The following is a 20,437-nucleotide window of genomic DNA, read 5'->3' as shown; positions in this document are numbered from 1 at the left end:
GCCACTGGCTAGAAAGCCATTTTTATTGGACCCTAGTAGGTTTGTATTCCGTGTTCTTTCATGCAGCTCTTTAACACATAGGTAATTACTGCTTAATGCAATTTGTGCATTCTATAAATTATTCAGAAGAAATCTTAAATTACAATTTTTAAGTGCATTGCAAAAGGTAAGCAAGAAACTCAAGGGCTGTTTTGATCAAGAAGTAAACAAGCCACCAGTCTTCTGAGAAAAAAGGCACTTTCAGTTGTTAGTACAGATGTGATCTCACTGCACCTTGGCCTGTTTCTGCCAGTCACTGCCCCTTCGGTCCTCCTTGGTAACACACCGAAACAGCCGCTCTGAGCTCGCAGCACACCCATTGCTGCCTTCCAGACACCCTGGGTTATCCAGAATGAGACTTTGGCTGTGACCTGATCCCTTCACCCCCTTTCAGCCCCACCAGGCACAGACTTACCCAGAGAAGCGCCCGTATGCAAGGAGCCAGCACTCGCCGCAGCTTCCCGCAGCAGCCGTGAGCCCCAGCAGATTTGCGTTACTGACTGCAAGCAACGAGGCAGAGAGGGGCTGAGCTCTGCACCCACCCAGGAAGGGCGAAGCTGCTGGGAGCACCACGGTGCCCCGGAGGAGCTTTCACAGCCACATCCCACCTGGGCTCCCTGCTCCCAGCTGACCCGCTTCAGCCGCCTGCACGAGCAGATGATTAACAAATGAGGAGACCTGCTGCACCGACGTTCATCGCCCCCAAGTACCCCAAACCGCCAGCTGCTCGAGGAGGTGACAGGCTTTGGGAGCGGTTGGCACCTGCCCGTATTGGTTTGCTCTGTTTATTAAAACTGACAGTCAGATCACTAGAAATGCAGCCAAAGTGCTTCAATGAATTTAAAAGAGGAAAAGATCCTCTAGCCTTGAAGATCTTGCATGTTAAAGTGATTTTCTGGTTCTCCTACAAAGAAGTTCAGCTCTAGACTGGAGCTTCCAGGCTGTACAAGCAACTAATGCTCGTAACCTGCTCTTGAGCATGCACATATTTTCTCATTCTCTATTTTTCTATTTTTTTTGTTTGAAAAATAAGCATTCATTTACTAGGTCCTAATTCATCCCCTGCATTAAAAGCAGTCAAGCTCCTGGCTTCCAGCATTCATCATCTCTCTGGTAGCATGTCTGGGCATTTTATCAGGGTTTTCCAAGCAGCACACAGGAGTGAGTGACAGTTTATAAACAGAGTTCAGTCCCTCTAAGACGATCAAAGAAAGAGACAACTGCATTTTATCTCTCTCAGATATACTGGAGCACAGACTTTGTCTCTGATGATGAAGATCCTAACGCTGTCTTCCGGAGTGGGTACCACTGGAAAATGGATTGTACGGAAAACTAGCTTGAGCTGCAAGACAGAGAAGTAATCACTGTGCTTTAGCATATGCTGCTTGGGGTAAGTGGAGCCTCATGCATTTGGTGATAGGGATGATCGTGCAACTCTGCCGGGATTCCTGCTGCGCCCCGGGGTAAAGCAAAACAGCCCCCAAGGAGCTTGGTCACCCAAATCCTGTTGCTTTCTGGTTTCAAGCTGCTGTTGTCAGTTCAGTGCCCTGTCTTGTCAGGTGGTGAAAATGAAGCCAAAAGAAAGGTGATTTAAACCATTCATGATATGCCACGCCTAAGGGCATCATCATGTTTGACTACTCTGCATTCAGCATGAATTGGTGATCGAGGTGCTCAGCGGTGGCTCAGCCCACCCGAAACCGGGTGCTGTCCTGCTTGGGGTGTCCATGACTGCAGGGAAGCAGCGGAGATGCAGCGGCCTGCGGACACTTCCCATCACTGCAGAAGCGAAGAACAGCTCCGCAGGGCATGCTCCTTTCCCGCATTTCAGCATCTTCCAGCTATGGAGACAGCAGGAGGGAATTTGAACCTACTACAGATCTTGTCTGCAATAAACCTCTTCTGAACTGTGAAAAGCTGAGAGCAGATCTGCAGTACCTGGGCCTGCACCCCCTTCGCCCATCCAGTGCGTGATCAGGCCTTCTCTCGGCTAGAAACGGACAGTACACTTAAAAGCCTTTGGAAAAGTCACTGCAATACACGGGATGGAAGAACAGCTCAAACAGGCAGGCCTTTCCGCTTAGTGGTAGCAAAAGGAAAGCTTGGCACAGGATAAGCGGAGATCAGGCATCGATGTGGGAAAAGGGAGGTGGGAGCAGGGAGGAAGGCAGGAGGCTGTCTGTGCAAGGAAGGGCGAGTTAAACCACGATGCAATCAGACAAGCCATTGCTGCTGGAAGTGAATGCACCCGTACAGCTTCCCAGACACAAACACTGAAATCAGCAGTGAACTTGGCCAAAGAAATCCAAATTTGGCAACCGGAGAGAAGTCTTATGACAGAGATCCACTTCCAACGACTCTCATATTAAAGAAGAGAACAAGAAGGGAGGCTGTCCTGGGGTCATTTTCAGTTCGCGCAAGCCTTGTGATTCTAAAAAACCAGTTTAATAATGAACTAATTCAGCACATTTTACAAGCTGATAAAACATGGGAACCTCCCCTCCTCATACCCTTGGAGCCCCCTTGGCGGTGGGTCTGGGAGGGATCCCGGCCGGGTCCTTGTCTCCATCCATCCGGACACCCTCGCCGGCGCTGTGCAGTCCCCTTTGCCGTCCGGAGCATCTCACACCCAGCCCAGCCGCCTGCCTCCCCTCCTCCTCCTCCTCCTCCTCCTCCTCCTCCTCCTCCAATTACCGTCACAGCGCGTATCTCAGAGCTCTTCCCCGCGACCTATGCCTCTCGACATCTATCTTTCTCTGAAGTTTATACCAACATTAAGTTAGTCCTGCACAGACTTTGGGGGGTGAGAATTAACTTCCTGTCTATGAAAATTTCAGCACAGATTTATCTCGGTGTGATTTTAAAGCCTCATCATTGCAGTTCCTGGGTGCTGCTGTGCTGAATTGCGTTGCTCTGAAGTCATCTTAACTTTGGAGCCTTTGCTGTGCTTCTCTCCGAGCTGAGTTACGCACTATCTAAAGCATTCTTCTTCATTTGCAGCAGCAGTGCTTCTGCTTAATGAAGGATACTGCGTGCTGGCTGCCCCTGCTAATGGAAGTCAGTTCATTAGAAGAAGGGCTCTTCTTTAAAAGAGCGCTTCATGCTATGCAAAGACCTAAATTTTACCACAAGGATTTTAATTTGGGATTAACGGATCGGGAAATTAGATCATTCGTTACATCAATCATTCCGCGCTCCGTGTCGCTTTCTGCTCCAGATGGCTTCGCTGCGGAAGGGTGGCAAGCGCTGGACACCAGCGCCCGGCACCAGCGCTCGCGGGGACGCTGCCGGCAGGACCGCCTTGCTGAGCCGAGCAGGGGGTGGCTGGCAAAAAGCAGTTCGGATCCCGAACCTGCCTCTTCGGAGACTGCCTGCTAGCAGTCAGTGACTTCCTCTAACGCTCTCTTCGTTTTTTAAATTATTTCCATGACTAATTCTTTTCTATAATTTGCATGCGGTTGGGTAGCTGCTCAGCCCTTATGTCTTAACTAGGAACCGCTCACATTACGTGGTGCCTCCCTTTTCCCTGCCGGATGAACCTATCCCTTAGATTTGCATCTTCTTACTTGCGCAAGTAAATTTTACTCAGAAGAGTAATCCCTTGAGAATCAGTGAAACTATCTGCATGTGTAATTATTTGCAAATTGTCTCTATCCATAAAAAAATGACTGCTTCCATGAATGCTCCTGTTACCAAACTAGTTTGCTAGACAATCATAGGGCAAAAACATACAAGAAGTGCAGAAACAGATGAGACAATTTTGTAAAACTTTAGAAGAAGAATCACAGAAAGTTTTTTTCATGTTTTCACTACAGGTATGGATTCAACACAAAAAGTTCTCTAAAAGGTTTTAAATCCAGAACTTACTTTTCTGCAGTCCAAATCAGCTTAAATTTCTGCAAAACTTCTGCAACCTGACTAGTCTTTGAGGCTTTTAATGGCCATGCCTGGAATCAGCAGGCGGGGATATTCAGGAGTGATTTGTCGTTGACTTAGATTTATTGACTGTTGTTTTATGTTTGGCAACTGGTTTGTGCAACAGCGTAATTTTTAAGTCAATCTCATTATAAAACATCAGAATCAATTAATAATGATGCTCAATATTCTGTAATTGTTTGGTGTACAGGTATATTATAATATGTGATTACTCTTCAGTTTAAAAGTCAGGAAATTGTATCAATATATATTGGTATGTCTCTCTGTATATACATGCCTACGTGCGTGCACACACACACACAAAGTAAATTCCTGCTTTTTACTTTCATGTCTAGGGCAACATTTAATAAAGATGCAGCATAATAGAAACCACAGCTGGTGAAGTCATGATACCGCCAAGGTCCCAGAAAGTCAATTACACTGTAGGAAAGGATGAAGATAACTAATGAGATTTGCATGGAAATAACTGATCTCCTGATACAAAGGATCACACAAAATGTGCCAGCAGAGAGCTACTGAGGAAAAGGTAAAGGCAGAGGATCAGAATACAGCAGACACGGCTGTTGTAATAAGCATTTCTTTATTCCTTTGTCAGAGACGGCTACATATGAGACTGTGAATTGGTGGAGATCTGGCTGCATTCTTGCAAAAGCCATTCATTGAAAATTAATGACAGCTTAAGTTTTCAATTAAATTTTAATTTAAAGTCTGTGACTGGTGCAAATCAGCATAGTTCCACTTGTGTCAGTGATTTATGTTAGCTGAGGATTTGGCCCGACGTCTCGAAGGAAAGCCCTGCCAAAATATGCTGCAACGGAGATCCTGAGGCCAGATTCTTAAATGTGTTTAAGCTCTGAAAGGTGTAGATAGGCATGAAATCAATGTGAGTCAGCCACTTCTGAAAACTCCATTAGGTGCCTGTCTGCATCTTCTGATGCTTAAAAACCTGGCCCCAAGTAATACTTTACCAAAAAAAAAAAAAAGAAAAAAGAAAAAACATCCTGCAACCTCCAAATCCTCTCTTATTTTACAGGATCTGTTTTAAGGCACTGCTCAGGTTCCAGATTAAGATCTGTGAAGCTTGAGGGTCCTGCTCAGGACATCCCTGGTGTGGCTGAAGGAAGCTGACTGCTAGTCTACAACACAAAGCCTAGAAGGGTTTGGTCCGTGAAACACAGGCCTGGGTTCTGCAGCTGGCTGTGCACAGGCCCAGAAATCTGCCTCCGCAGAGTCTTTGCAGGACCGAGCCCACAGCCTGCTCTTTTGGTCAAGAAGCAGATTATTTGGAGGTCAGAGGATAGGAAAGGAAGATAGGGACGGCTGGGCCCCAACTCTTTCTGTCTCATTGAAAAATCTCAAAATTTCAAAGCAGCAAGAATATGTAATTGGTCTCTAGCATTTATTTTTGCAGTTGGTTTATTTTTGTTATGAAAGACATAACTGGCTTTTCTGCAGTCCCTACCCCTTTTTTTGCATGCTTTGCCTATTTTAACATTAGCCTTTTAAAACCTATATAGACCCTAGGATAAAATCAGCAATCAGACCTTTTAAATGCAAAAATGCAGAGCCTCCAAAGCAGCGCCAGCGGCTCCCTGCCCCGGGGCATGCCACCAGTTACCGGCTGAGGAATACTTTGCCCTTGTGCAAGGTGCAACGTTGCTATTGCCAGCGCAGTTAAATAGAGACTGTCCTTCCCACTTCATCCTTTGGGATTCATCCTTCGGGAGGAGAAAGCAGCTGCACAGATGCCTCATGCTGGATAACATTTCAAAGCACTCCAAGCGATGAGCAATCTTAACTCTTCTGCAAGTCTATCGGAGCTTTGGAGCTCACAGCACTTCAGACCACTCATAAAGATGTGGGTACGTACGGATTTCGGTGCCCAGCTTTGTATCGCCAGGCTTGAAAATCCTGAAAAACCCAGCTGGACACAACTTTGGCAAGCAAATGCTATGGGATTATGTGCACAGTTCTGAAACATGCAGCGGATGTTAAGTAGACGCTCCTGTTGTATGTCATCTTACCCTTGTTGTGTTACCTAAATATAGCAGGTGGAGCATTTGAGGTAATACTAGGCATAAACAGCCGTTCATAAATTGCAAGTACACAGTAGATCTATGCCTTAAATAAATATTGCTAATGGTTTGTGTTAGCGTGAATGTTACTTCTACTAATTTCTTTCTAGGATGAATGAAAGGCCTCAGGTATTGCTGAGACAGCCAGCGTGTTACTGTCCAAACGGGAGCTCGAACCTTCCTTTCTCGCATGTTTGCGCCGTCTTTTACACCAGTGCAACGTGCTGCTCCGATGGTGCAAAGCCAGCAAAAACGTGGGTCCCTTTTCTTTAAAGCATCACTTGGCAACACCAGAGCAGGACGAGTTGGGGCCGAGTTTCTGTGAACATCACCCCGCAGCTTGGACGAAACACCAACGTTCCTCTCTTGCGAAAGCCCCGCGATGCCCTGCCACATCTGGAACCACTGGAATGGCCCGTGGACAGAATACGCAGTTACAGAGGAGGCAAAGCAACTGAAAGCATGCAAATCCTCGCGGGGAAGCGGGCCCCGTGCAGCGCCGGCGTACTCGTGTCTCAGCAATTCAGCTCTCCTGCAGCGGAAACGAGACAGGTTCCCCAAGGAGCGAAATCTCAGCATAGGATCTCATCCCCGCTATGAGGAAAATGAAAATGAACTGGCTATAAATAAACCGCCATATCCTGTACGTGGCACCTGCTGGGAATATTGACAAGGCAGCTTGTTTTGCAGAGGAATGGCAAACAGAACGGAGCAAAACGCGGGCCGTGCTGGGAAAACTCTTGGCCCGGCTCTCTGTGACACTTGGGTTTTACAGATGCATTTGAATTTTAGATCAAAACATGGCACTGCACAGCCAATCCTGAGGCTGCAGCTGTTTTCTCTCCTGGGGGTCCTCGCTGTGAGATTTTAAGAGTTGAGGAATGATATTTCTACACATTTCACACTGATAACTAATGCGGGGTAAGAGGGGAGGATTTTTAGGGACCTGCAGTGCTGCACAGCCTGGAGGTTTGGAAATATGTACTAATCATCACAAAGATATTAAAGAGACAAGAAAGTGTTTTAAAAAAAGAAAAATTAACAAGTTTTCCTGGTGTGCCTGTTATCCAGGCCTTCCCTTTGCTTGGAAACGACAGCACAGTTTGGATTTACCTTCTCTGGTGTCATGGACGTGGATAGCGGTGCTCAGACCAAGGAAAAGGCATCCTTTGCTGCCACAAAGCCTGTAAGGAGAAGAATAAAAAGCCTTGAATAGTGCAAAGAGCTTTAAGGATTGTGCTGGGATGATTCAGTGAGCTGCAGCGGTGGGAGAGGTGGTGTCCGAGAGCCCTGGAGACCGGAGCTGTCACTCCACAGAGCGGGAGCAGAACGGGGATGAAGCGGGCAATTGTCACCTTTATGTCCCCGCCGCACGCTGCCCGCCAGAACACACGGCCCTTCACCATCGCCCGCGCGCGGGCATAAACCACCGGTGGCAAACGGGGGACGGCTGCCGCGGAGAAACCTTCCCGATGACTTTGTGCGTGAGGAGGGTTTTGTGAGGAATTCACAAGGACTTTGTGGCTCCTTCACATCCCATTTAATAGATTTGTGGCAGGAAATTTAATAAGTTAGGAAGTTTTACACACTCTTTCTTTTTTATATTTAATGTAGTCATTTCTCAATATGCCTTTCTCAAGAGGTTTTTTTTTCTCTCCTTACTATTGAAATTTAGCTGGATTGAATCATTATTCCTGATGTTCCACAAGTTCTGTTCTAAATATTTTTAGAAGGAAAAAGCAAGATTTCTGTTCAGGACTTTTTTGTTTATAAATTTTGCATATATTTCCAATACAAAAGCAGCAAAAGGCATTTAACTGAATCTTTTCAGGAACAGGAACAGCTTGTGATGTACAGAGGAGCAAAACCACTGGGCTTAAGAAGCTCAGAGGCTGGAGGAGAAAGAAGCAATTAAGAGGAAGGAGGCGTGGGGAAATGAAGGTCACTCACACTTCATAGGAGACCAGCACATTTATATATCTCTTAAGATCCGAGGACTTGGTGAGTCTTGAGGACGGCAAGACAAAGAGCCTCTTGACTTGACTGCTTACATTTTTCCCAGGAATGATATTCAGGGATGGCGACAGAAAACACAGAAAGCAGCTTTAACCCTGGAAGTTCATGGCTGGTGCGTCAGGCCGGAATAGCTGGTTACAACCTAATAGGTGATAATTTGTCTGCACTAATCTCACACAGAGTAAAAGTTCAGGAGGAATGAATCACAGCCGCCGCACCGCCCAGGATTAATGGTGACACGACAAACTTGACTCATGCTCACACACTCGCTGATATTCATTAAGCACCTTGGAAAGGCAGTGACAAGTCATATTTGTCAGAAGCCACCTCTCCTTTTTCCTCTCTTCCAGGCTCGTCCTCAGCGCTGAAGGTGCTGCACGGCTTTCCGCCTTGCCTGGACTCTTCTCGGCCGGTTTTCCAGCCGCTCCCCACATCGTCCAGCCGCAGCGAGGACAGGCTGCGGGAGAAGGACCACAGCGTAATGGAAAGCTCTGCAGCTTCCCGACGTTACTGCTTCATTTCCCCATTACTTTTTCAGAAGATACTGACTCATAAAAATTTTAGTGGTGAACTGAGCTACCCCATAAATTCACAGGGCTGCACAACTCCAACCCTGGCTGGAAGTAAGTGTCCATGGAGCTGTTGGGTGAATTCTTCAGCATTTCGTTATTTGCATGCAGGAAAAACCCACTATCGCAGGATTAGTGGTGTTCATGGCTCATTTGCACTGCTTAAAAAAACATATTGCCAGTTTGCTCTCACTGATGCTTAGAAAATTTAGACCTAATAGCAGTGACTGATGTAACACGCAGGGTACGAGTGGGCTGCGCCAGCTTCTTCCAGCCAAGATGGAAGAAATCAATTGCCAATTTTGTTCCACCTTGGGCTACTGCAGCTTTTGCTTTCCCAGGTCGCAGCAACGCGCTGACGCGTGCGGTCGCGCGAGCCGCTCGGTGACCCGACCCGCTGCGGAAAGGCCGGGCTCGGTGACCCCGATCCAGCGGGAACTCGAGCCGGAAAGCTGCACCGTGCCGCCGCGGAGACACAGCCACCCACTTCTGCTCGGGGGGACACGGCGTTTCCCGCGCGACCTGACCAAGAGCAACGCTGACCGGCGAAGCCTTACGTGCCCTGGGCAGCATATTCCCGAAGCACCGAGAGATTTAGGGGGCCCGAGGCACGTATTTGTCACCAGCCTGATTTGTCCTGGCCATGGGCAGCCTGCTGGAAAGCAAGCCCCAAGCGGGCACAGGTCGCACCATCGCTCGCGTACGGACGGTGACACTTGTGCACAGACACCGGTGGGGATAACCAAGGTCCAAATCTGCCCTCCAAACGGAGGCGTCCTTAGGGCCCCTGCTCTCAGAGCAGTGTTATTTCATGGCATCAGCAAGGTCAGATTTAGGTGCAAAGCCTCCAATACGCCATCTTTCACTTCCGATCACAATCCTTCCTTCTTTCTTTGCAACTATTTTCTACGGACATTTTTCTTCTCCCCTTCATCCGTACTGTATGTAACAGGGTTTATCAAAACGTTTGCCCTGAATCTTGATGTGAACTAGTAGAAAAAAGAGAGACAGCTGGGCACATAAGCAGAGAGGAACTGGCACTCAGGTGAATGGCGACAGAGACTGAAACTAGCTAAAAAAAAAAAAAAAAAAATCAGTTTTACTGTATCCAGATCTGACCTGCTGCTAAAATAACGCTTTCCGAGAGTAACATGGGACACGGTGCTGACGCACGAGTTGCAGTAATCTGAAATGCCTCCTAACCCCTGGGAAGCGGCTGGCTTTCGGCGAGCCGTGCAAGCAGCCGCAGCTGCATCCCCTGCCGAGCCGCACGGCCTGGCGCCTGGCGCCCGCTGCCGCCGAACCGAGGGACCCCCAGCTCGCCCGCTCCGAAACGCACGTCGGATGTGGCCCGGCCTCGTGGGGCAGACAGGGGAGCTACGAGGAGGCGAAGGAGTGCAGAGCGCTCAGAAACGCTGGGCTCTGCTAACCAGAGGACTGCAACAGCGACGCGCCGGCGAGCCGAGCGGGCGGTGATGATCTCCCAGGCGGCAGGACACCGAGACCCTCTTGCCACCCTGAGCCTCCTCCCATGGTCGTCTGAGATCAGACCCGGGGAGCAGGCAGCTTCCTCTCCCTTTCGGTTGCCCCTAAGGAAGGGTTAAATCAATCGCAGCTAAAATCGCTGGCTCTTTATTAACAAGTGTATGAAATTTAAATAATTAGCATTTTTATGTCACATGCCATATACAGGGACACCAAAGGGATAACAGGCGCTGAGCAGAGCCATACGGTCCTCTGATTAATAACGTCAAGCAGAAGTAGGCAGAGCATTCAAGAGAAAAAAATATGCAGGTTGCAGAGGCAATGTGAGCTCTCGCCTGCCTTCAGTGCTGTTTTCCTCGCATGAGAGGGCTGCAGCTGCCCCACGGGGCTGGGCAGGCGCTCGGGGAGCAGCGCGCGTCACGAGGACCTCTGGGGCCACCAGCGCCCTGGGGGGACCCGGCCGCTCCCGCGCGAGCAGCATTTCTCCCTACCTAGTGGCTGGTCCGTGAGGAGAGAAGGGTCCGGTGCGCAATCACTGCAATCCAAATCCCCCGAGTTTAGCACTGAAGGTCACAGCTTTGTTACTGGTCTTCAGCTGCCATCTAAAAGCAGTCTGCATTTCCACCTTGAGGTGATGAATTATCTACCACACACGCTGGGTCGCCTTCTGCACTACAACTACCCCCAGAAAATCTGGTAGAAGGAGCAGACTCTGCTGACGACGGACCACATAGAGCAGCTGTCTCCCGCTAACAAACCTTTTCATAACTTACGTTTTCCATGGCTCAGTTTTCCCATTCGCAGCTGGAACAGGAGTCAGCAGCGCCCAGCGCTGCCGCGTGACCGTGGCCAGGGAGGACCTGGCAGTCGCAGACGAAGTCAGACTTCCCCCACGGCCGAGGAACCGGCCGCAGGTGAGGCAGGTCCTGACCGAAGCTGGGTCACACCTGGAAGGGAGCCGTGAAATGGAGATTCATGCAGACAGGGCCACTGCCTCTTCCCTTTCTAAGTAAGGTCCTCAGCAGTTCATCTCCAGACGTGACAAGGAGCACACCGTGTGTGGGAGAAGGCACACGTCCCTCTCTATTACCAAAGGACAGGCATATGCATATTACTTCTACAAAATTGCATATTACATACTGCAAAAATACTTAACAATTGCATATTACATGCTGCAAAACTCTTGCTAGAGATTTTCTTGTTGAAGGAGAAAGCCCCATCTCTGCTCTGCTGGAACATGCAGACCACGAGCATCAAACCCAGCTGCAGCTAATGCTGCTGTCCCCACCGGTGCAAGGGGCAGGATTTACAAAGGTGAGGTTTCTGAGAAGGGGCTTAGAGCTTTTATCGTTCCCACATCTCCAAAAAAGGCAGGCAAGAAAGAAATGTGATTTCCCATCTGCCTGTAAAGGACTGTTATGTTCTCATTCACACATAAAACAGATCTAGCAGAGAATGTTACAGACTCAATGACAGCACTCTACAAATGTTAATATGGTTTTTAATTGGAAGAAATAATATCTTACTGCTGCACGCTTGGTAGAGTGCTCTCTGTAGCTAGTTAATCCTACCCGTTTTTTAAGACAGCAGGAAAAAAAGCTACAATCCTGCATTGCAGTCAGGATTTATTTTAAGTAAAGGAGGTGCTCAGCGCACACAGACGGTGGCCGTCCACGGCAAAGGCGGAGCAGCTCTGCTGCGGGGGGCACCCGGAGTCTGCCCACACCTTTGGGAGGACAGGACACCCCTGAGCCGTCCTCCAAGCGCAGCCCCAGCCCGCGCGGGGGTCGGCGGTGCCGTCGCCCCGGGCTGCTCGGTGCAGCTGCAGACGAGCCCGGGAGCGAGACCCGGCCGGCGCGGGGCCGACGGGCCGCGGCCGCGGATGCTGGTGCAGCCTCCGAGACCTCTCCCAGACCGGCCTCCCGCCCGGGCAGGCGTCCTGCCCGGTTTTAGCGTGCTGCAGCTCCCCTGCTGAAGGACCCGTGTGATTTGCCCCGTGCCAGCTGCAGGCAGGACGCCGCCGAGCAGGGAGGAACCAAGCCGGGGGCTCCGCGAGCGGGCCGAGGTGCCGCCAAGCAGCTTGGTGCTTCTCCCTGGAAGCTGCCGTGCCACCGCTCAGAGGTGGAAGCTGGCTGCAGTTTTGCTGCACTCTTATCTTGTCACACAAACCAGCCCAAACTCAGCCAAACAGAAAAGATAAATACCAGTCACAGCAAAGCACGTCGCCCTCCCTTGCTAGGCCGGTCCGGTGGCAGAGCCGCGCGGCCTCTCCAGGGCTTGGTCCGTCGCCAGGTTCTGCTGAAGTTAACGAGCACTGGAGCGCCTAAGGACACCACGAAAATAATCTGAATTAACTTTTAAACGGATTAGCTAAATTGCATTAAATACCTTTGTAGACACTTTTATTTAGAATTGAGGTGGGCTAATTCGGTTTCGTTTACTTCACTTAAATTCTGAGTAACACCCTCTATATGGCAGTTTAAAGCAATTTAACGAACGCACTTGAAACTTGCACCTTGATTAGTGAGACGACTTTTCCTGAGCATCCCGCGGCAGAGCCTCAGGGCCCCTCCGTGGCCCAGGCGGGACCGGGGTCCCTCCTCGCCGAGCGCTCGGGGGGCTTTTGCAGCCTCCTCCCCATCCCACCCGGGGAAACGGCCTCTCCGTTTCTTCTCCCGCACAAAGCCCCGCTGCCGAGGGAGGAGGGTGTCTCCGCTCCCCGCACCACCAGCAGCTCCACCAGCAGCTTTCGGCCAGGCTCTGCGGCTACCTGCTGCCCATATTCACGCCCGGGATGTTCAGACGGGTGAGACCTCAGCGGCCCTCCCTGGGACACTAACAAGCAGAAGGGCAGAGACGGGAGTGTCAAGAAGAAAAGCCAGCAACTCCGGACAACAACGAATCTTTCCAGTCTTTCTTATTAGTTGTGCACTGGGGTGAAGGCAAGAGAAGAGTTGTGGAGACCCTCCCCGGGAAAAGGTGAAACGTCCAAGCAACCAAGCTGGGTTAATCCGGAGAACAGCCTCAGTTAACGCCTCCATCTACCGTAGACGTACTTCAGCCAAGGAAAACCGTGGAAGAAAATGCAACACACTGCTCTGTAATTTTTCTGCTATGTTGCCAGTCACAGCTGCCCATTACATCATGGGTGCGTGAAGCTGTGAAAAGACATATTTTATAATATTAGCAATACGTGGGGTGCGCAGAGGCCACCGAGCTGAGCCCGCGAACGCACCCGGCACCTGGCGAAGTCTCTGCAAAGGCGGCACCAGCCTCAAGGGCGCTGCTGGGCTGCTCAGCACCACGCTAACGCCTCGAAGACAAAGCGACTGGCTCCCTAAAAAATAAAGACAATCTCTCTTCTGCATTCGCACAAGAAATAGCTCCCCTGGGGTCATCCGGGTGGTCCCCCCCCCGCCGCTGCAGGCATCCCACCGGCTGCAGGCGTGCTCCCGCGCTGCCCGGGGCCCTCGGGAGGAAGGGGGAGTGCGGAGAACTACTGTGCTGGCGGGACGCTGCTGCCAGCTGCCGTTATTTCCAGGGAAAAAGGAAAATAATTCCTGACCGCCTTTGCTCACTACGCGGAGCAGTAAAGGCCGCCACGTAGTTTTCCCCCTTTCTGGAAGAATTAGAATGCAGCTAAAGTATTTTTAGTAAGTGCTTAATTAAATAGTCAGAATATTTCAGGCTGATGTTCATCAGCAAGTAAGTTCAGAATACAGGACAAGCAAAGCAGCTGTGCATTATTTTTCCAACTAATTATATTTGAATCTCTGTGGTACAGAGAGGGGGGGAAAAAGTAAATTATACAGAAAATACATTCAAAAAGATTTTAATGCTATTACAAACCTTCATTATAATGTATGATCAAGCATGTAAATGAAAATCTTAGGACCCGTGGGTAACATATCGATTCTGGCGGACATTAAAATTTCTATTTGATGCTTAAGCAAAATCTAATCTGACTTCTGATTTTGCAAAATATTTTAGGGTAATTAGACATGTTTGTGCTTTATTGATTCTTAAAATGAACATAAGCATGTGGGGAATTGCTAACGCGCTGGATTAAAGGAAACTAGACTCCCTGCTTCGCTAAAGTTCTTGCGATTAAATCACCTTCTGCTAATATGGCCCTCATTATGCTGGATGGAAGTGAGTGCAGAAAAAGCTAAGGGAGTTTAAAATAATAATGATCATAAAAGCGCTGCTTTAGGGTTTAAAAGGAAGTTTGGTTTCCTGCGCTTTTGTGGATCATTGCCACGGCCCCTTGGATAACTCGTCCGCGGGATGAAGCCCCCAGACGGCACCAGCTACGCCGGCACATCGTGAACTCGCGGAGCCGGGGACTCCGCAGCCAGAGCGAGCCGTCGCAAGCGCCCTGCCCGGTCTCCCACACGAGGCAGGCGCGGGAATTAATCCTATCGGGACAAGTTCACTCCCTGAGCAAATAAAAGTCAAGACCTGCATCGAACCTTGCTGCAGTTCAGGGGCCGGAATAAGCCATAAGCGGCAACAAGGGTCGGGTTTAGCGGGGAGCGGGCAGGGAAGGAGGAACAAAGCCAGGTCGCCTCCAGGCTGAGCACGCGCCCGGGCCAGCTCCATCCCGTCCGCGCTGCCGGCGCGGCTCGGACCGCTCCAAATCCGGGCGGTTTCCCCTCCGGCCATACGAGCGCAGCAGGATGACGGCGGGGCAGCCAAAGCCTCCTCCGCGCGCTGCAGCTAAGCAACGTGCACCGCGCAGCCGCGTCCGCAGTCACGGGTTTTACCTCGCAGGGACCGCGCCGTCCATCTGTCCGTCCACGCGGGGATGCTCGGGGCCGGAGCCGCCCCACCGGGGGGGAACTCACTCCAAGTGGCTTCTCCTATTAAAAAAAATACAGATTTAATAATTATATTATTATTTATTGCAATATAATTATTATTTTTCATAATTATTTAACTATTTATAATATATTTAAGATACATATATATATTTCCTCGCACTGACAGGCAATATGCCAGTGACAGAAACCCACTTTCACACCCACTATTCTGACCAGGGGCTTTATTGTGAGTAGAGCTGGGAGTTTTCCCCCTTTCCTGGGAAAAGGCTCTTGCGGACAAGCTGGGTTTCAGGCGACGTCGCCGGCCCGCGGGAAGCCCCTCGCCGCCGCGGGGCCCCGACTCTGCTCTTGGGCGCTGCGGCCGCCCCGGACCGTCTCGGCCCCCTCGGCCTCCCCGGGGCTTCGCGCCCGCTGTCGGGGCTGCTGGGGCCCCGCGGGACCCCGACCCGCGCTCCGCCTCGAGACAGCGCTGTGAAGCGGAGCAGAGAAACCGGCGTCCAGCAGCAACGCAGCCGTTGTGCCCCTTGGCGAGCAACGCGGGCTGGTCAGGCAAGCGTGCATCACTCGAGAAAGCAGTGAAAGATGCCCCAGAAGACAGACTGCTCTCTCGTGTCGCTTTGCTCGCCGTCATCACCGGCAGCATTAAATAAAGTCAGGTGGCCAGAGATAGCGGGGTGAGAGCGATGCTTCCGCATGACAAACTGAATTCGATGTCACTTGGCACTAAATAAGCCAAGGCAGATTTAAAACCAGCACTATTGCTGAAAAAATAACCTTAATAAAGTGGGTATAAATAACCGTACAGCAGTATGTCTGCGTGCTGAGATTGTTTATGCAGGTAAAATTTAATAGCAGAGGTGTGACCGCATTTATAACAAAGTAATCAGTATGTAATTTCACAAACCCGGTGTGTTTGCTCACCAGAGACAACCTTAATGTCTATTAAGAAGGGTCATTAGATTTAAATAATAGCCAGCACCCAAATATTCTATCAAGGAGCTACAGAACAAATCGACTTTTATTGCTAGGTAAAAAGTAGAAAACCTAATTTCTCAGAAGCTAATAAAAATTTTATAATTTCTTTGAGTCAAATAAGTCCAGGGCTTATTACTTTGCAGACGTCTTCATAAAGCTGGAGCAAACCTAATCCAGACAAAAACAACAGCTGTGAGGCACAATGTATTTGACCAAGATGGATGCCTCAGAGGTATGATATTCATTAGCTCACTAATTCAAAACGGTAAACAAGGTTTAATTAATTTTGATTTCAAGCAACAATGGTCTGTTGGTCATACATAGGTGTAAGCTCGGGATGCAGCATTAATAACCGAATGTACAGCTGTCGCAGGAGCGGGTGTTTTCTGAATAATTTTGCATGTTCTGTTGACGTTTCTGCTGGGAGAAGTTTTGGGGGAAAAAGTGGCAGAGCATTAAATCTCCTAACTTTATTTTTTTGCGAGAGCACTGCTGGGTGTGAAAGGCTAGCAATGCGGCTTCGAGTAGCTTCAATGAGGATTTTCCCTGATTAATGACTATAGGATATGCTTGAATGTGTGTAAGTAGAAACTAAGTGTCTAATTTGCTAAATTTTATGTCTAATTTGTGCATTCAGTGATGGCGACTACATTTGCAATGTTACATATTTGCATAAGCTGTACCAGTTTCTGGTGTGTAGCCCACAATAACTCCTATTGTTACTATTTAAAACAGAGTTTAGATGAAGCAGTTATCAGTGCTTCATTGCAAAACATCTTGACCTAAAGCTCTGATGAAGACCTATTTTTAGAGAATGAATAGTTACTCAACCGGTGAATTTACATATGCAAACACTTACTGATGTAGCCAATTACACATCTGCATGCTCGGCTTCCCGGTTTTACACCCAGCTGCATGCACAAACAAGGCCGGCTGCTGCCTGTGCAGCTCGTCTGAAAACTTGATCCTTCCTTAGTCTCAAGCTTATCCTTTTTTAAACCCTCTGATTCATCGCCGTTGTTGCTCCTTTGCCAGATCTTTGTCAGAGAAATATCACCCCAACTATTCACTTGCACCGGCTGAGCGCAGAGGGGACTGGTCCTGCGGTGCAAGAAGCTACTGCACCTTCTCTCTCGCCGAGAGGCTAAATTCGGGTGACGGTGCAGCTAACCCCTTTCACCGCCTTTCTGTCTAGCAGTAACTGCTGATTCCATTTTGTCAACTTTGTCACTGTTTTAGCACGTTCCTGGTGCCCCAACAACCTCACTTAAAGGAAAGAAGAGACCTGTTTGACTCAGGTGCCTCATCCCAAGCATGAAATCACTGCAGCCCTCTGCTGCAGCAGTGTCGGGAGCTGCACTGCCTTCTCTTCCTCACTTCCAGCGGATCCCAAAGTGTTTCTTGTACAACCAAGTGGAGAATTACTTTTGCCCTCATAATTATGTGTTTGTTTCCATGCTCTGCCTGTGAGCATCCTGCAGGATAGCTCCAAAGCCATCAGAGATGCATGATAGACCTCTTTGCATCTAACCGAGCCATGCTTGGACCTCCATCAGGTTTTCCTCTCATGAAAAAAAGCGGGCACAGCTCGAGATGAGTGTGCAAATTGTGACCGTCTCACCCATACGTCATGTTTTCCAAGCTCTTTCCAGTATCCGCCTTCTGCCTCTCATCTGCTCAGGCACTGACGTCTTTGGGGCAGAGCCCGTGTCTCGCGGTACGTGCGGATGTGACGCCTGGTGTGACGGGTCCCTCCCAGGGGCCTTCCCAGGCTCCTGCAGCTCAGACCGACTGCTGTTAACAAGAAGTCCTTCTACTGATAGACTTGAGGGAGCTTTCCGATGAGAAGTATCTCAACAAGGTCCAAAGCCTGAAAAATCAGATTTGTGTCGCTGCCACTGACGGTCAAAGAGAGAGAACGACACATTCCTGCAGACAAAAATCGGGTGCAAAATGCATAAACGCAGGAATAATGGGAGGGGGCAGCGGCACGGCAGAGCGTGTCCTCGCGGTAACACGTTCCTCCAGCTTCCCAGGCCGCCCGAGGGAGGGCTGTGCTCCCTCGGCATCATCAGTCACATCTCCCGCTGCAGACAAACCCAGGTATCAGCAGCCCGGATGCCCTTCAAGGACAAGCGCTTCTGCAGAAACGCACGCCATAGTCACCGTGATAAATGCGGGCTGGGTAAGGCAGACGCAGCAGGTACCCGTGACGCTAGGCGCTCGCTGCTCATGCACGTCCTCAACAGCATCTCCCGCCGCTGCCCCCGCTCACCTTGGCCTCGGATCCCTCCTGGCCTGCGGCGCCCGCCGGACCCCGCTCTCGCGGCACGCGCGGATGCCAGCTACGGATGCAGCACTGTGCTAGACCATGCTCTATACACCGGGCGATTTAATACTCCGCGCTATGCCAGCGCACCGGGCTCCAGTTGCACCTATTCTTCATTATTTCACTTTTGATTTAAAAATGCAGTTCACTGAACGTGCTGAAATACAGCAGGCAGGGAGGAGCCCTGCACGGGCCTTCAGCCACCCGAGGTGCCGCAGGCTGCGATCAGTCTCTCGGTCACATGCACACACCAGCAATGCTTTTCCTGCTCATCTTTTCATCATTCTAGGGACGCGGACTTTAAAGTTTAACTCATTTTGGAGCAAACCTAGGATACACAACCTGGGGTTTTCTGCTTTTCTCTTAATTTCATTTTGCAAATCAGTTCTGTCTTTTCTGCACGGAAATGTTTTTGGGAAAGGACGAGCCGTGGTGCAGAGACGGGGTCAGCGCGGCTGCGCGGGCGCCGGGCTGGGGTCACCGCCGAGCTCCGCACCTCACGTCACCCCTGTGCCCGAGGCAGCGGCTGGTCGAAGGGGGAGCGGTGACGGCTCAGAGCTGAGAACAGCAGCACAGACGTCACTCTCCCAGGACCTCAGACACCTCCTGTGTCCATTTTGGGGGAGAAACTTAGAAAAGAAAAAGTAGCGATGGGGGTGAGACTAGGAAAAAAAAAAAAACCAAAAAAACCAAAAAACCCAAACTGTAAAACCGCCCTGATGCTCATGGAGAATTAAACGCTGTTCTGCATTTCTGGCAGAACCTCCTTCCAGGACCGGCCATGGAAAGGATCCTCCATCGTTTGGGAGACCTCCAGCTACCCCAGGCAGGACGCCGAATGGACGATCGCGTTTGTGCCCAGCGTAATTCCCTGGAGAGCCGCTCCTCGTTTGCTCTCCGTAGCGCTGCTCGTGCTCCGCATGCGTTCGAGGAAGCTCAGCTTCCACTGACGGGACCCGGGGGAACCGAGAGCCAAGCAAAGAGCCCTCCGGAGACCTGTCACCGGGGAAAGAAAATCCGTCACCTGAGCTGCTGCTCAGGCGAGTCGCGGGAACGCCCCGCGGAGCAGGGGAAAGGGAGGGAGGAAGCTGGATGCCAAACATCTGGCACAGCTGCCGCTGCTGCCGGTAGCTGCAGGCAGGGGAGGGGGAAGGACAACCCTGCCCAGCACCCACGAGCTCTCCGGGGGCTCCAATGCGGCGAGGGGGATTCCTAGAAACACCCCCTCAACAGCAGCTGACGTTGGCTCCTTCTCCAGCTGCACGCGAGCTCTGCCGCGTCCGCGTTTGATCGCGGGCGACGAGGGCACCGGGCTCGGCAGCCTGCAGCAGCTGCGCCCACGGCAGTCCCTGCCCGTCCCTCGCAGACGACACCGCGCACCAACACGCCAAGAAAATAAAAATAAATAAAGAACTTGCCAAGCAATTTCAAATGTTTTATGCATGTGCATGACAACTCCTGAAACGTCCTTCTGCGACGCACCGTCCGCACGCGACATCCCGCACGCTCCCCTCGATCACACCGAGCTGTTTCGGTCCAAGGGCCAGTGGAAGTGTCTGCAAGATCTGAGTGACATCAGGACACGCACTTGTTTTGTACTTGTGAAATGAAAACACATTTAATTCAGGCTCAAGGCAAAGTCACGGCTCAAAGCCCTCTGGTGCACGGCTGAATTTGAAACCAGCTTGCAAAACTCTTCCAGCAATAACCTTGTCAGTGCCTTTTACCTCGAAACTGCATTATCTCTTTTTTTTGCTCAAAGACAGAGGTGCAGGCAATGTAAACACCAACACTGTCCGCGGAAAGAGGGGCAGAGATTTCGGGCAGATTTCCAGCGCCACTGGCACCCGGGGGCGGCTGCGAAGGGACGGGGACGGCGAGAGCCGCACTGAGGCTTGTGCTCGTTTTGGTAAGAAACGACCATTTCCACAGTAAACTTGTATAACCTTTACGTGAAACAAACTTTCAGAACGTAACAAAAAAATCAACAGCTTTTCCGTGGGATCCCTTTACCCCTAAATTGAACCGAACCTCCCAGGTACCCCCACGAGCCGGGGGGGCTGCTGCTTCTTACTGTGGCTTACGGCAGCTCCTGCACAAACATCTCACCTTTATCCTAAAGCACCTTTTTCTATGGGATGCTGAAAAATCAGTGGGAAGAGAGTGTCTACAGCTACTCAATTCCCCCTT

General features: G+C 50.3%; 1 protein-coding gene across 1 annotated transcript in view; it reads right to left on the bottom strand.

The window, feature by feature from the left end:
• Nucleotides 1-4,536: 4,536 nt before the first annotated feature.
• Nucleotides 4,537-20,437, bottom strand: part of LOC112990137 (uncharacterized) — a 265,179-nt gene continuing 249,278 nt past the window's right edge. Inside the window, exons 4-8 of the mRNA XM_026111677.2 lie at nt 12,961-14,982; nt 12,325-12,443; nt 10,894-11,067; nt 7,164-7,234; nt 4,537-6,582 (exon numbers count right to left, since the gene is read on the bottom strand). Of these exons, the coding sequence (XP_025967462.2) occupies nt 6,566-6,582; nt 7,164-7,234; nt 10,894-11,067; nt 12,325-12,443; nt 12,961-13,161 (582 nt within the window). The 5' untranslated portion in view covers nt 13,162-14,982 and the 3' untranslated portion in view covers nt 4,537-6,565. The remainder of the gene's footprint in view (nt 6,583-7,163; nt 7,235-10,893; nt 11,068-12,324; nt 12,444-12,960; nt 14,983-20,437) is intronic.

The sequence above is a fragment of the Dromaius novaehollandiae genome, chromosome 27 (genome assembly GCF_036370855.1).
Source record: "Dromaius novaehollandiae isolate bDroNov1 chromosome 27, bDroNov1.hap1, whole genome shotgun sequence".
Classification (NCBI taxonomy): Eukaryota; Metazoa; Chordata; class Aves; order Casuariiformes; family Dromaiidae; genus Dromaius; species Dromaius novaehollandiae.
The sequence above is the reverse complement of the archived record's forward strand: the minus strand, read 5'-3'. Positions and strand labels throughout refer to the sequence as shown.